The sequence below is a fragment of the Lissotriton vulgaris genome, chromosome 11 (genome assembly GCF_964263255.1).
Source record: "Lissotriton vulgaris chromosome 11, aLisVul1.2, whole genome shotgun sequence".
Lineage (NCBI taxonomy): Eukaryota > Metazoa > Chordata > Amphibia > Caudata > Salamandridae > Lissotriton > Lissotriton vulgaris.
Genome location: NC_141699.1, coordinates 734,339,276 through 734,353,071, shown reverse-complemented (window position 1 = coordinate 734,353,071; position 13,796 = coordinate 734,339,276). Strand labels below are relative to the sequence as shown.

The window sequence follows — 13,796 nt, the reverse complement described above, 5'->3', positions numbered from 1 at the left end:
AGACACAGCCAGCAAGTGCACGAGTGGGAGATTCACCCCTCAGTGCTTCAACCATACTTCCAACAGTGGGGACAACCAGAAATAGATCTGTTCGCCACAAAGGAAAACGCGAAATGCCGGTCCTTCGCCGCAAGGTTCCCACACCCGCAGTCTCAGGGCAATGCGATATGGATGAACTGGTCAGGCAAATTTGCCTACGCTTTTCCACCAGCACCGTTGATACCGCTGGTGGCACGCAAATTGCGTCAGCACTCCATGACGCTAATCCTATTTGCTCCAACATGGGTGAGGCAACCGTGGTACACCACGTTCCCAGAACTTTCTGTGGTGCCTCATCAAAGAATACGACTAACACCCAGTCTCTTAACGCAGAGCCATGGAGACATTCAGCACCCAGATCCGCAGCAGCTGAACCTTGCAATCCGGCTCCTGAGGTCCTAGAGTTCGGCTACCTCAATTTACCTCCTGACTGCATGAACATTATCAGGGAGGCAAGAAAGCCTACAACAAGAGCTTGCTATGTGTCAAAGTGAAAACGTTTTGTCATTTATTGTAACAACAACAACATTAACCCACTGGACGCGTCCATTCAAAATATCATATGCTATCTTTTGCACTTACACCTCTGCAATCTAGTCCATACGGATACACTTAGCAGCCATAGCTGCTTACCTTCAAAACAGGCAGCACCTTTAACTGTTCAGAGTGCCTGCAATTAAGGCATTCATGGAGGGCCGATTTCCCCCCCCCCCCCCCTCCCAAGACACCCACCTTCACCTGTCTGGAACCTAAAGGTTGTTTTAACCAGACTAATGGGACCACCTTTTGAGCCTTTACACTTTTGTGAAATACAATTTTTAATATGGAAGGTGGCTTTTCTCGTAGCCATTACTTCGCTTAGAAGATTAGCGAGCTGCAAAGCCCTGTAAATGTAAATGTATTGCCACTTATATAGCGCACGTATCACCCGAAGGCATCAAGGCGCTTGCCTTGGGAACCCGTCCTGGCTTTATCCCTGTGAGATAACCCCTACTGGGCATCCCCAAGGTGAAAGCCAGGCATCCCGCAGCGGGTGGGCCGCCGTAGTGGAGATTAAGCAAGCTATTGCCCAGAGTTGCAGCGTGGGACCCCATGATTAGAGTAGGCACCGAGGCGAGAATTATCGAGTCCGTGGACATTTTTGGGCTCAGGACCCTGCCGCGTCGGGATTTGAACCCTGGTCCCGGGCCAGACCTCTGCATCAGGGTCTGCCGCTCTAATCAGTGAGCCACACTCCTCCACTAACTATTCAAGAGCCATTCATTCAAATTCACGCAAATAGGGTCGTGCTTCGGTCAAACCCTAAATTCATGCCCAAAGTGGTATCACACTTCCATATCAATCAGACAATAGAACTGCCAGTGTTCTTCCCAAATCCAGTCAGTACCTGAAAGAGCCCTGCACACACTGGATGTTGAGAGCTCTCCTATATTACATAGACAGGACAAAAAATTTCAGGAAGACGAAACAGTTGTTTGTTGCCTTTTCACCACAGCACAAAGGTAACCCTATTTCAAAAAATGGTTTAGCTAGATGGATAGTTAAATGCATCCAAATATTTTATCTGAAGGCAAAACGCACTTTAACAGTTCCCCCAAGAGCGCATTCCACACGCAAAATGGGAGCATCTATGGCTTTCCTAGGAAACATTCCTCTAGAGGAAATATTTAGAGCAGCCACATGGTCTACCATACATACATTTACCAAACACTACTGCGTAGATGTACACTCCAAACAGCAAGCAGCTGTAGGACAGGCTGTTCTCAAGACTCTTTTTCAGACTGCTGCAGCTGGCACAGGCAACCACCGCTAGGGGAGAGACTGCTATACATTCTATGCACAGATGTGAATTCAGCAGCCCACATGCCTCGAACGGAATATGCTACTTACCAGTATGCATCTGTTCTTAGCATGTAGGGCTGCTGACATTCATATCGCCCACCCTCTTCCCCGGTGCCTGTAGCAGCTGTAGCATTCAATAATACTTTGTTAGCATGGACATCACTTACTGTATCACACACCATCTCTGCCACAATGGCGAAAAACAATCTGAAGATGGAGAGGATGCCCATGCGCACTGTAGTCCAGGGGAGGAGCCACCTATTTCGTGATACTTCGAAGATTCTTCCAGGACAACAATGTGCAATCATCCGGACCCAACACTAGGCGGCGATCTATGCACAGATATGAATGTCAGCAGCCCTACATGCCAAGAACAGATGCATACTGGTAAGTAGCATATTCCTTACTGTCTCCCCACAGATGAACTGATGGTCACTTTGTTGCATTAAGTCAAGAATTCAAGGCCCACATGAAGTATGAGATGCTGCATGTTCCTCACCTTCACTTCCATATTCAAACGTTTGTTCTTTTTCGTTCATGATGAAAAACCCATATGTGAGTAGGTCACCGGTTTTAATTTTCACTCTTAATTTTTCAGGAAGAGGTCGAGGAGAGGGCGGTTTTTACCAAAGAAGTTTTGATGAAGTTGAATCCAGTTTTGGTCGAGGAATTCGTGAAATGCACAGATCACAGAGTTGGGAAGAAAGGTAATTGACGAAATGGAGTACTGTGTAAGAGCACAACTGTTTCCCATATCACAGCTTTCTAAAGAACAGTATGTTCGAGGCATATGAGCTGCAGATTGTACACTTAGCATTAGATCGCCACCTGGTGTTGGGTTCGGATGATTGCATGTTGTTGTCGTCTTGGAAGACAAGACGTCTTTGTAGTCACGAGATAGGTGACTCCTCCCTTGGACAATAGTGCGCATGGGTACATGCTCCATCCTTAGATTGTTTTTTTCCGCCACTGGGGCTAGAAATAGACTTTTCAAGCACTTCGAAGCGCAAAAAACTTTCTAAAAACGTACAAAACTACTTTCGATATCGACTAACATTGTTTCGACTCCATTAGCTCGATTCCGGTCGTCGATGCGGGCCGTTGGGCCTATCCACGCCGTGAGGCCTACATCTCATGGAAAGGACCCCATTCAAGAAATGCCCCGAGTGTGGAGCAAAGTTTCCACACAGTGACCATCACAAGGTCTGCAACCTGTGCTTATCGCCAGAACACGACAAATCCAACTGTATAGCCTGCGCGTCCTTTCGATCCAAGAAAACCATCCGAGATCGAAGGGCCCATCGACACGACATGCAGAGATCCGCTCCGGAACCTGTGGATATCTTCGATGAGGAGGTTCCGCTCGTTCCCGAAGAAGACTCAGATGATCTCCAGATCGTATCAGAGGCAGACGACTCGGATGACTCCATACCATCGGGTCAGCGCGTGAGTACTACTACCCCTGCACCACACACAGCACCCAGATCGAAGGCAAAGGTCAACACTCCGCCTCCGGGGCCCAGTCGTGACCGAAAAACCACTTCAAAGCCCCGCCATCGAGCCCGGCTCCGAAGAAAATAACTAAGCCTTCCGGTAGCTCGGTACCGAGCTAGCCGCACGTGCTGATCCCACAAGCTTCCTCTGCACCGAAACCGAAAGAAGTCTCGGCTCCAACCGTAGACTTCTAAAGATGAAGGTATGAAGCCAACGTCCGACGCCTCGAAGCCGACTAGACCAGCTTCCACTCTGAAGCCATCGTCTTCGGTACCGAAACTGACAAGGCCTGATTCCGATGTGCCCACACCATCGAAACAGACTACAACACCGAAAACAAGACCTTCGGCGCCGAAAACTACGCCAAAGGACATTGTAACACCTCATAAGATTAAAGACAAACAGCAACCTCGTCCGGAACTGAAAAAATTGGCGCCGACAAAGGTTACACATGGAGAAGACCCTTTCCAACCAGATCCTCTGCAAAAGAGGATCTACATTGACCCAAAGACAGGTCATGTATCCACTACACCACACAAGAGGAAGGCAGATGCAACACCCACACCTGTAGTTCCTGCCAAGAAGATGGACTCTGCCACATCTCCTATGCACCCTTCTTCTCCTGTATTTCCTTCTCCTTCATCACCTGCTCCTCTTCACAACTCACCACTGCTTTTCTCCTTCACATTCTCCTCTTTTATCCTCACACTCTCCTCAAGATGATGATGAGTATAGTTTAGGTAGAGGAATAGACCCAGATGAGCCTTTCCCATAACCTGTAGATGATACAGGCTGGGATTACCCATACCCACAGGATGTGCCAGATATTCCTGACCCACAGTCATACCCATCAAAACATTCTCCCCCAGAAGATAACATTGGGTTTGGTCACCTGTTGAACAGAGCTGCCATTTACCATGGGGTCACTATGCATTCTGATGAGGCAGAGGAAGACTTTCTCTTAGACACATTTGAGCAATTGCAAAGGTCTGTTCAAATTCTTCCCATGATTAAAGGGGTCATCAAACATGCTCCTGAGACTTTTAAAGACCCTGTAGGATCCTAAACCCTAGAATTGAGAAAAAATATAGGCCTGCACCTGCAGATCCAGCCTACATTAAAGGACAACTACCATTAGATTCACTAGTTGTGTCAAATGCTAGGAAAAGGGCAAACTCACAAACTTCAGGTGAGGCACCCCCACCTGACAAAGAATCCAAGGTAATAGATGCTTCAGGCAAAAGAATAGCTGCGCAAGCTACTAACCTATGGCGTATAGCTAATACACAAGCCCTCCTCTCACGATATGATAGGGCGCATTATGATCAGTTACAGAAACTATTAGACTATCTACTTGATCAATATAAGGCACAGGCAAACGACCTTATACAAGAAGGCAAGCTAATTTCTAATGCCTCAATCAAGTGCGCACTAGATGTAGCAGATACTGCGTCTAGAGCTGTAAATACTAGTGTCGTACTTAGGAGACATGCATGGCTACGCATTTCAGGGTTTAAACAGGAAGTGCAAACTACCATTTTAAATCAACCATTTAATCAAAACCAACTGTTTGCACCAGAAGTAGACACAGCACTTGAAAAGATGAAGGATACAGACACTGCCAAATCTAAGGGGGCTTTACAGTCCACACAAGCTAAAAGTTATTTTTGTCGCTCCTTCTACAGAGGAGGCTCCAAACAAACTGGAGCAGACAATACAACATCCTTCAAATATACCACACAAACATCCTCTAACAAGGGATATTTTAGAGGCGGATATAGAGGAAATAACAACAAGGGAAGAGGTCGGGGTAACCACAATAATCTAACCTTTTCCACTACAAAACAGTGACTTCCCTCTGCTCCCCCAACAGCATTCCACCCCTATGGGGGGCAGATTAACACAATTCCTGCCTGTCTGGAACTCCATAACAAATGGGTAAGACAGATTATCCAGTATGGCTACTGCCTAGAACGTACAGCAACCCCTCCACACATGCCACCCAGGCAGCGTCCAATGTCTACAGAACACCTTACTCTGCTCAAACAAGAAGTTCTGTCACTTCTACAAAAAGACGCAATACAAATAGTTCCTCTACAAGAACAAGGAACAGGGGTTTACTCGCTGTATTTCCTAATTCCCAAAAAGGACGGGACACTAAGACCAATTATCGACCTCAGGCCCCTCAATCAGTATATACAATCAGATCATTTTCATATAATCCCTTTACAACAAGTGCTCCCACTACTGCAACAAGGCGATTTCCTTACAACACTAGACTTAAAGGACGCCTACTTCTACATTCCTATACATCCTGCTCACAGGAAGTATTTAAGGTTTATACTGGAAGGACAACACTATCAGTTCACAGTCCTTCCATTCGGAGTGACAACGGCACCACGAGTATTCACAAAGTGCCTAGCAGTAGTAGCAGCACATCTCAGGAGACAACAAATACATGTCTTCCCTTATCTAGACGATTTGCTCATAAAAACAAAGTTATTCAATCAATGTGTCCAACACACACAACAGACAATTCAAACTTTGCACGACTTAGGGTTCACAATAAACTACACCAAGTCGCACCTGTAACACTCTCATATACATCAGTATCTAGGGGCGACAAACACGTCTACAGCTCTAGCGTACCCCAGTCCAGCAAGGATACAGAGCATTCAAGCCTTAGTCACAGCTTTTCAACACCAGCACTCTCTGCAAGCCAGTGTTCATGAGATTAATAGGCATGTTGGCATTTTGCATCTTCATAGTACCATATGCAAGACTGCAAATGCGTCTGTTACAGTAATGTCTAGCACAACAGTGGACCCAGGCTCAAGGTCAACTAACAGACTTGGTGTTGGTAGACAGCTGTGCACATCGCTCTCTGCAGTGATTGTGATTTGTAGAGCGCGTAGCTACCCTAGGGCATCCCAGCGCTATTGACCATGCTCCAGCAAGGTAAGGAAAGAGGGGAAGAGTGATCAGGGGAAGAGTAAAGTCTTTAGTCGCTTCCTGAACCTGAGGTGGTTGTGTTCTTGCCTCAGAGCAAGTGGGAGGGAGTTCCACAGTATAGGGGCATTGTACGAGAACAGGCGACCGCCGGTTTTGGCCTTCCTGATTCTGGGGACGTTGGCAAGGGATAAGGAGTTAGATCTTAACTGTCTACTTGACTGGTGCTGTGTCAGAAGTGGTCTGAGAATGTGGGGGCCTTCATTGTGCATTATTCTGTGGGCAATGCACAGGGTTTTGAAGTTGACCCGTTCTTTCACTGGCAACCAGTGCAGATTTCTGAGGGCTGGTTTGGCAGAGCTCCTAGCTGAAGTTCCTGTGAGGATTCTTGCCGCCGCATTTTGTGCACATTGAAGACTGTGGACTACAGAGACTGGAGCCCCCAGATACAACACATTTCCATAGTCCAATCTGGAGTTCACCAGCCCCTGCATCAGGAGCTTCCTGGATTGCTGGGGGAGTAGATGGAGGATCTTTCGTGCCATCTTTGAGGCCGAAGCAGGTTCCCGCAGTTTTCCTGGCTTGGGTTTTAAAACTGAGTTCCTGGTCCAGCCATATCCCCAGACTCTTTACCTCAGATTTGGGGGTTGGTGGAGTTCCCATGCATGGCGGCCAGGGAGGGGGTGTGGGGATTTTATTAGGATTTCCCAAGAGGAGAATTTCAGATTTCTCGCCGTTGAGTTTTAACCGGGAGTCGCACATCCACTGGTGCGCCTTCTCAAGACAGCTGGACAGATTAGAAAGGGAGTTGTCTGATTGGTTGAGGGAAACGACGAGCTGGGTGTCGTCGGCATACATTATCGATTTGATGCCGAAAGGTTTGACAACGTCCTCGAGGGGTGCCATGTAAACATTAAAAAGTGTGGGGCTCAGGGAAGATCCCTGGGGCACCCCACGCTTGAGTGCCTGAGCCTTGGAGATGGAGAACCCATCTGCCACTTGGAAGGACCTATCTTCGAGGAAGGATGTAATCCAAGCTAATGCGGAGTCCGACACTCCTATCAGCCCAAGGCGGTGTATAAGGGTTGCATGGTCCACCGTGTCGAAAGCGGCACTCGGGTCGAGGAGGATCACTGCCACTGATCCTCCTGCGTCCATTATGCTCCTAGTTTCTTCGACCACGGCTAACAATGCGGTGTCGGTTCATTGTCCTGGTCTGAAGCCTGTCTGGGACTGGCGGAGGAGGCGATTGGTTTCAAGGAACTCGGACAGTTGTTGGTTTGCTACACGTTCGGCGATTTTGCTAATGGCCGGTAGCAGTGAGATAGGTCTAAAGTTGGATGGGTCCATGGGGTCTAGATGTGGCTTTTTTATAAGGGCCTTGACTGTGGCTTTTTTCCAGTTTGCCGGGACTGTGCCAGTTTTGAAAGAGGCGTTAATCAAGTTGGTGAGAGGGGGGGCTACAGTAGCGGCAACCAGCTTGAGTTTACTGATCGAGGCTGGATCTGACGGGGCACCACTTTTGACCTTATGTAAGACGTTAAGAAACGTTTCGGTGGTGATTTGGGGGAAGGAGGATAACCTCGGGGCGTCTTGGAGAGGGGGGGAAATAGGGCGTCCTTGTGAGATGGAAGGGGCTGGTAGGGAGGTCAGGATTTTTTCGATTTTTGCAGAGAACACCAAAACTTGACAAAAGGGCGGCCGTTCCTCGAACCTGTTCCACAACTAGTGCGTAGAGCAGACACATCTCTAACAGGATGGGGAGCCCATCTCCTTCATCATACAACTCAAGGACAATGGAACAGTCAACAAAAGTTGTTCCATATCAACCATCTAGAGCTGCTAGCAATATTCTTAGCACTCAAAACTTTTCAAGTACAAAACAAAGCTCTTAATCCGGACGGACAACATGAAAGCCATGTATTATATACAAAAACAGGGAGGGACACTCTCTACCACTGTCCCAATTCGCACAGAACATTTGGAGATGGGCCATTCCACAAAACATATATCTGTTGGCAGAACACCTTCCAGGAGTTCACAATCTGATAGCAGATCTGTTGGGTTCTTCAACCAGTTCGAGGCATGTGGGCTGCTGAATTCATATCTGTGAATAGATCGCCGCCTAGTGTTGGGTCCGGATGATTGCACATTGTTGTCCTGGAAGAGTCTTCGAAGTATCACGAGATAGGTGGCTCCTCCCCTGGACTACAGTGCGCATGGGCATCGACTCCATCCTCAGATTGGTTTTAGCCATTTTGGCAAAGATGGAGTGAAACTCTGTGAATGATGACCATGCTAGAAGTATGTGTATACTGCGGCTGCTACAGGCGCCGGGGAGGAGGGCGGGCGATATGAATGTCAGCAGCCCTACATGCCAAGAACAGATGCATACTGGTAAGTAGCATATTCGGTTCGAGGCATGTGGGCTGCTGAATTCATATCTGTGCATAGAATACATAGCAGTCCCTCCATTAACGGCAGCCGCCTGTGCCAGCTGCAGCAGTTTGGAAAAGTGTTTTTAGAACAGCCTGCCCTACAGCTGCCTGCTGTTTGGAGTGCACATCAACACAGTAGTGTTTTGTAAATGTGTGTGTGGTAGACCATGTGGCTGCTCTACATATGTCTTCCAAAGGAATATTTACAAGGAAAGCCATGGAGGCCCCCAACTTCCAGGTGGAGTGGGCCCGCGGTGGAATGGTTAGAGTGCGCTTGGCTTTCTGATAGCAGATCTGATTACACTTTACGATCCACCTGGCTATACCAGCCTTGGAAATGGGGTTGCCCTTGTGTTGTGGCGAAAAGGCAACAAATAGTTGTTTTGTCTTCCGAAAATCTTTGGTCCTATCAATGTAGTACATTAAGGCCCACTTGACGTCAAGCGTGTGGAGCATCCTCTCCGCAAGTGACTCTGGATTTTGGAAGAACACAGGTAGTTCTATAGTCTGGTTGATATGGAACTGAGAAACTACTTTAGGAAAGAACTTAGAGTTAGTGCGAAGAGTGGAGAGTTTCCTGAGAACTTCTCAGGAGCCTAATGCACTGCTCTATTCACTCCGTGGAGTGTAAGTGGTCGCTATATAAACAATTTTAGTAGATTATTCATCAAAGATTCCAATTAAACATCCAAACAAAGTAATGACAATTCAATAAGTCTTCACGAATGCCGTTGGCGGAATGTTGCTCGATGGTTATTTAATTCATATCCAAGTAAGATTGTTGTATAATCACAAAATTACAAAGTTTTTCGCAACATAGTTTGTAGGTGTATCCCAATGAATTTCAGGCTTGGCAATCAGCCCTTCGTCAGGGGAATCTACAAAAGGATAATGTCTGCGTAAGTATACATTACAGGCAGGAAATATATAGCGTATCATACCTGGAGAGTCAGAACTTGTGCTCTAAAACAACACTGTGTGTACTTGGAGATAGAGAAACCAACGGTGCGGGTCCATAGCTCGAAAGGTGGTAAAAAATGACAGTAAGAAGACCCATGGGGGTGAGGTGCAAACAAGTATGTGAAGGAACAAGCAAGTGTGTGAAGCAAAGAAGACACGTGGGACAATGGTCTCTGGTGTGTCTACCCAAGACAAAACTGCATGCTTTCCCTACATGAAACGAAACCACCAAACGTGTACCAAAAAGAGAATAAGTTGAGAAAAATCCGCTTACGAATCTAGCCGGGACCGGTACTGCGCTACTGAACGCGAAGCCAAGGTTACGCTCAGAGAGCGATGTAACGGAGATTTAACTTCCCTAATTAAACAAAAGCGGTGTAAGTGGGTTGGCGACAACCTTGAGAAACGAGATGAGCTGTATCTAATAATGTAACTGATCTTACCAGGTGAAAGTACGCTGGTGCTCGAAAACAAACGAGTAGTTCTGGCGTATGTGTCAGGGACGACTGCAGAAGTGCTCAATAAGAAGGGACATGGTGCTAGAAAGAGGACTGTGTCCGTGCTCGCCATATTGCAGTGTTAAACGGAGAGTAGAGTGAGAACACAGTGATGTGAAGAAACAATATTGAAAATAAACCTTATAGTTACAGTGTTGAATTTAAACATGATAATTAAGTAAACAATGCAATTCAGACCGGGTCCTAATTATTTTTTAGCAGAGTGCAGTTGTTCACAAAACGAGGGTAACAAAAAATATCAAGGCGATGTTAGGGCAATATACAAAAATACAAATCATATGCTGCCACTCCACGTGTGCACAATCTACAAAAGGGAGGGAAACAACTGAAATCCATATAATGATACTCGATAGGCCCAAATACAGGATGGTTACATGAAACATGCTAATTCAAACTTGTCATTTAATCCTGTCGGGGTCAAAGTTTGTAAATACCAAATCCAATATGATTCACGCTGTGAGAGGGTTTGCGCACGATCTCGTTCTGGGTTAGGTGTGATAACTTGCAGGATGCCAAACTTTAGTTGGGCAATGTTGTGCCTGTGTGTGAGCCAATGTTGAGCAAGTGGGGAGTTGGCAACACAAGGGGTTACTCAAATGCATGAACTGTTCCAATTGTAACAACGCAATAACAGGTATCGCAATGAATCACCCCAGATCTGGTAAATCGATCTCTGTCATACACAGCAACTTGCAACACCAATTTTGTTGTCTACTACATAAAATGTCCTTGTGACCTGCTTTATGTGGGCAAAACTGAGCGGAGCGTGCGGACCAGAATCACAGAACATAAGAGTAGGATACGTACACACAATGCCAACTCCCCACTTGCTCAACATTGGCTCACACACAGGCACAACATTGCCCAACTAAAGTTTGGCATCCTGCAAGTTATCACACCTAACCCAGAACGAGATCGTGCGCAAACCCTCTCACAGCGCGAATCATATTGGATTTGGTATTTACAAACTTTGACCCGACAGGATTAAATGACAAGTTTGAATTAGCATGTTTCATGTAACCATAGCCAATAGTTTATGCTGTCAACCGCGCCATGCACGGTCGATACCCTTCTTCAGGTCCTTGACAAATTTCTTAAGCAATGCAAACATGCTATGGTCAATGTCTGGGGTTTCAGCTAATTTGTCGGGATTGTCAGGACAGGGACATTATCCGCAAGCGGCTGCAAACCCCTTTATTAAAACTTTTATGCAGGTTCTTGTGGAAATACTCTGCAACTTCAGGGGTGGGAGCCCAATCGGAGAACAGAGGGCAGACAATGTCTTGGGGGTTGAAATCAAAGGGGGTAGATATTTGCAAATTAGGGACTGAAGGTTTGACAAAGTGCAGTTCGAGGCATGTGGGCTGCTGAATTCATATCTGTGCATAGATCGCCGCCTAGTGTTGGGTCCGGATGATTGCACATTGTTGTCCTGGAAGAGTCTTCGAAGTATCACGAGATAGGTGGCTCCTCCCCTGGACTACAGTGCGCATGGGCATCGCCTCCATCCCCAGATTGTTTTTTTCCGCCATTGGGTTCGGATGTGTTTTCGGTTCCGTCTGTCGGAATCGATAAAAGTTTAACTTTCCTAACTTGAGACCAAAAGGTCTTTAGGCTTGGCGTCGGTATCGTTTTTCGTTCGGGTTTGACTTTTCTTCAGCTTCGAACTCTTGCTGCCCTTCCGCGTGCTGTCGGCGCGGACGGGCCTACACGACGCTCCAGACATGGAACGAACTCTGTTCAAAAGGTGCCCGGTGTGCACCTCCAAGTATTCACACCTCGACGTGCACCCAGTGTGCAACAAATGTCTGTCGCCGGACCATGACGAGGCCAGGTGTATGGCCTGTTCAAAGTTCCGGTGTAAGAAGACTCTCAAGCTTCGTCGGGCCGCTAGACTCCAGGCCCAGTTATCAGCGCCCCCGCCAGACAACATCTTCGAAGAAGACGTTGGAGACGACAATGTCTTTCAAGTTTCGGACTCTAGCCCGGCGTCGGAGGAAGAAAACTACGACGCGGGAGACGAGGAGTTTGATTAAGTCGTCGGTGAGGTAGGGGACGACTATGGGGCCATTGCCACCGTGGAGGATAGCTCAGAGGAGGAGCATCCTCAGACTGACTCAGGGGTCAACCCCCATTACACGGCCCAGGTCGAGGGATCGCCTTCGGGCCTTACCCAAGACCCTGTTAACCGTCCCACGGCCTCGCCTCCGGGCCCGGCCACGGACATTTCTGATGTGCCACTCCCGTTGAAGAAAACGGAAGTGAAGCCATCGGGGTCTACACCAATGGTTTCGAAACCGAAAGTGAAAGTCGCTCTGGTGGGACAACAGGCTCCAGAGGCCTCGAAGTCCAAGAAATTCAAAATGGCAGACGGCGAGAGCCACGCCAAGATGGCCGACCCGAAGATCACGGTGTCGAAGCCGAAGGCGACCGATGCGGCCGCGTCGGCGCCGAAGGGGGTCGAGGTCGATGACCCGAAAAAGGCTCCGAAGAAGCGTCGGGACGACGCCGAAGATCGGGCTGCGCCGACTCCGGTCGTCAAGGCCAAAGATGGTGATGTGTCGGCTCCGAAGACCGTGCCTTTCGCCGACCCGACTCCGGACTCGGGAAAATCGCTCGAGCCGGTCCAGCCCTCTCCGGCCTTAGCCAAAAAGGTCGTCGAGTCCCTGCAGAGGATTCGGAAGGACGCTGAGGCTCCCGAACCGAAGGATGTGGCGCCGAAGCCTACACCAAAGCCGGCAAAGGCGCAGACGCCTATCCGCTACACGCTGCCGCCGAAGACGACGCCGAAGGCTTTCGCTCCGAAGCATGGGGCCGGGGTGCCTTTGAAGGTGGTTTCAACGCCCAAGGCGTCCTTGGTGGTGCCGAAGCATCGACTCCAGCCGCTCGCTGATGAGGAGCGTCGGGAGGTTATCATCGACGCCAACACCGGGAAGCTCTCCCTCCTCACATGGAAGATCACCACGGAGCCGGTGTTGGAGCATTATCGTATTCCACTCAAGAACAAGAAGGACTCTGCGGGTACTTCTGCCCCTATGGAGCCTGCATCTCCACATAATTTAGAACTTTCACCAACGCATTCCAACGCTGGAGAAGGTGACGGAGATGAGGAGGACGAGTACAATTATCCAGCATACTCGGATCCAGAGGGGGTACATGAACCTTGGTCCGCCGGAGGCGACCCTGAGAACCCGCACTCCGGTCATGAACCGCAGCTCTTTGCTGCAAAGACTTCTCCCACAGAGGACTCCGCAGCCTTCAACGCACTGATTGAGAGGGCTGCAGCTAATCATGATGTAGACCTACATTCAGATCCTGTGGATGTCGATTTTTTGTTTGACAATTTCTCAGTGGCTGAAAAGTCGGTCAAGACACTGCCTATGCTAAAGGGAGTGCTGAAGCATGCGCCAGAGGTATTCAAGGAGCCCACTCGGGCGCGAGTCATCAATCCTCGAATTGATAAAAAATACAAGGCAGCGCCCTCGGATCCAACGTACATCAGGGGACATTTGATACTGGATTCTTTAGTGGTATCCAACGCACGTAAGCGGGCGAA

The 13,796-nt window shown here is 48.2% G+C and overlaps 1 protein-coding gene across 1 annotated transcript in view; it reads left to right on the top strand.

The window, feature by feature from the left end:
- The window catches only part of GIGYF2 (GRB10 interacting GYF protein 2), a 1,722,773-nt gene that overhangs the window by 366,814 nt on the left and 1,342,163 nt on the right, over positions 1 to 13,796 (top strand). The window contains exon 6 of the mRNA XM_086942529.1: positions 2,480 to 2,588. Within this exon, the coding sequence (XP_086798655.1) occupies positions 2,480 to 2,588 (109 nt within the window). The remainder of the gene's footprint in view (positions 1 to 2,479; positions 2,589 to 13,796) is intronic.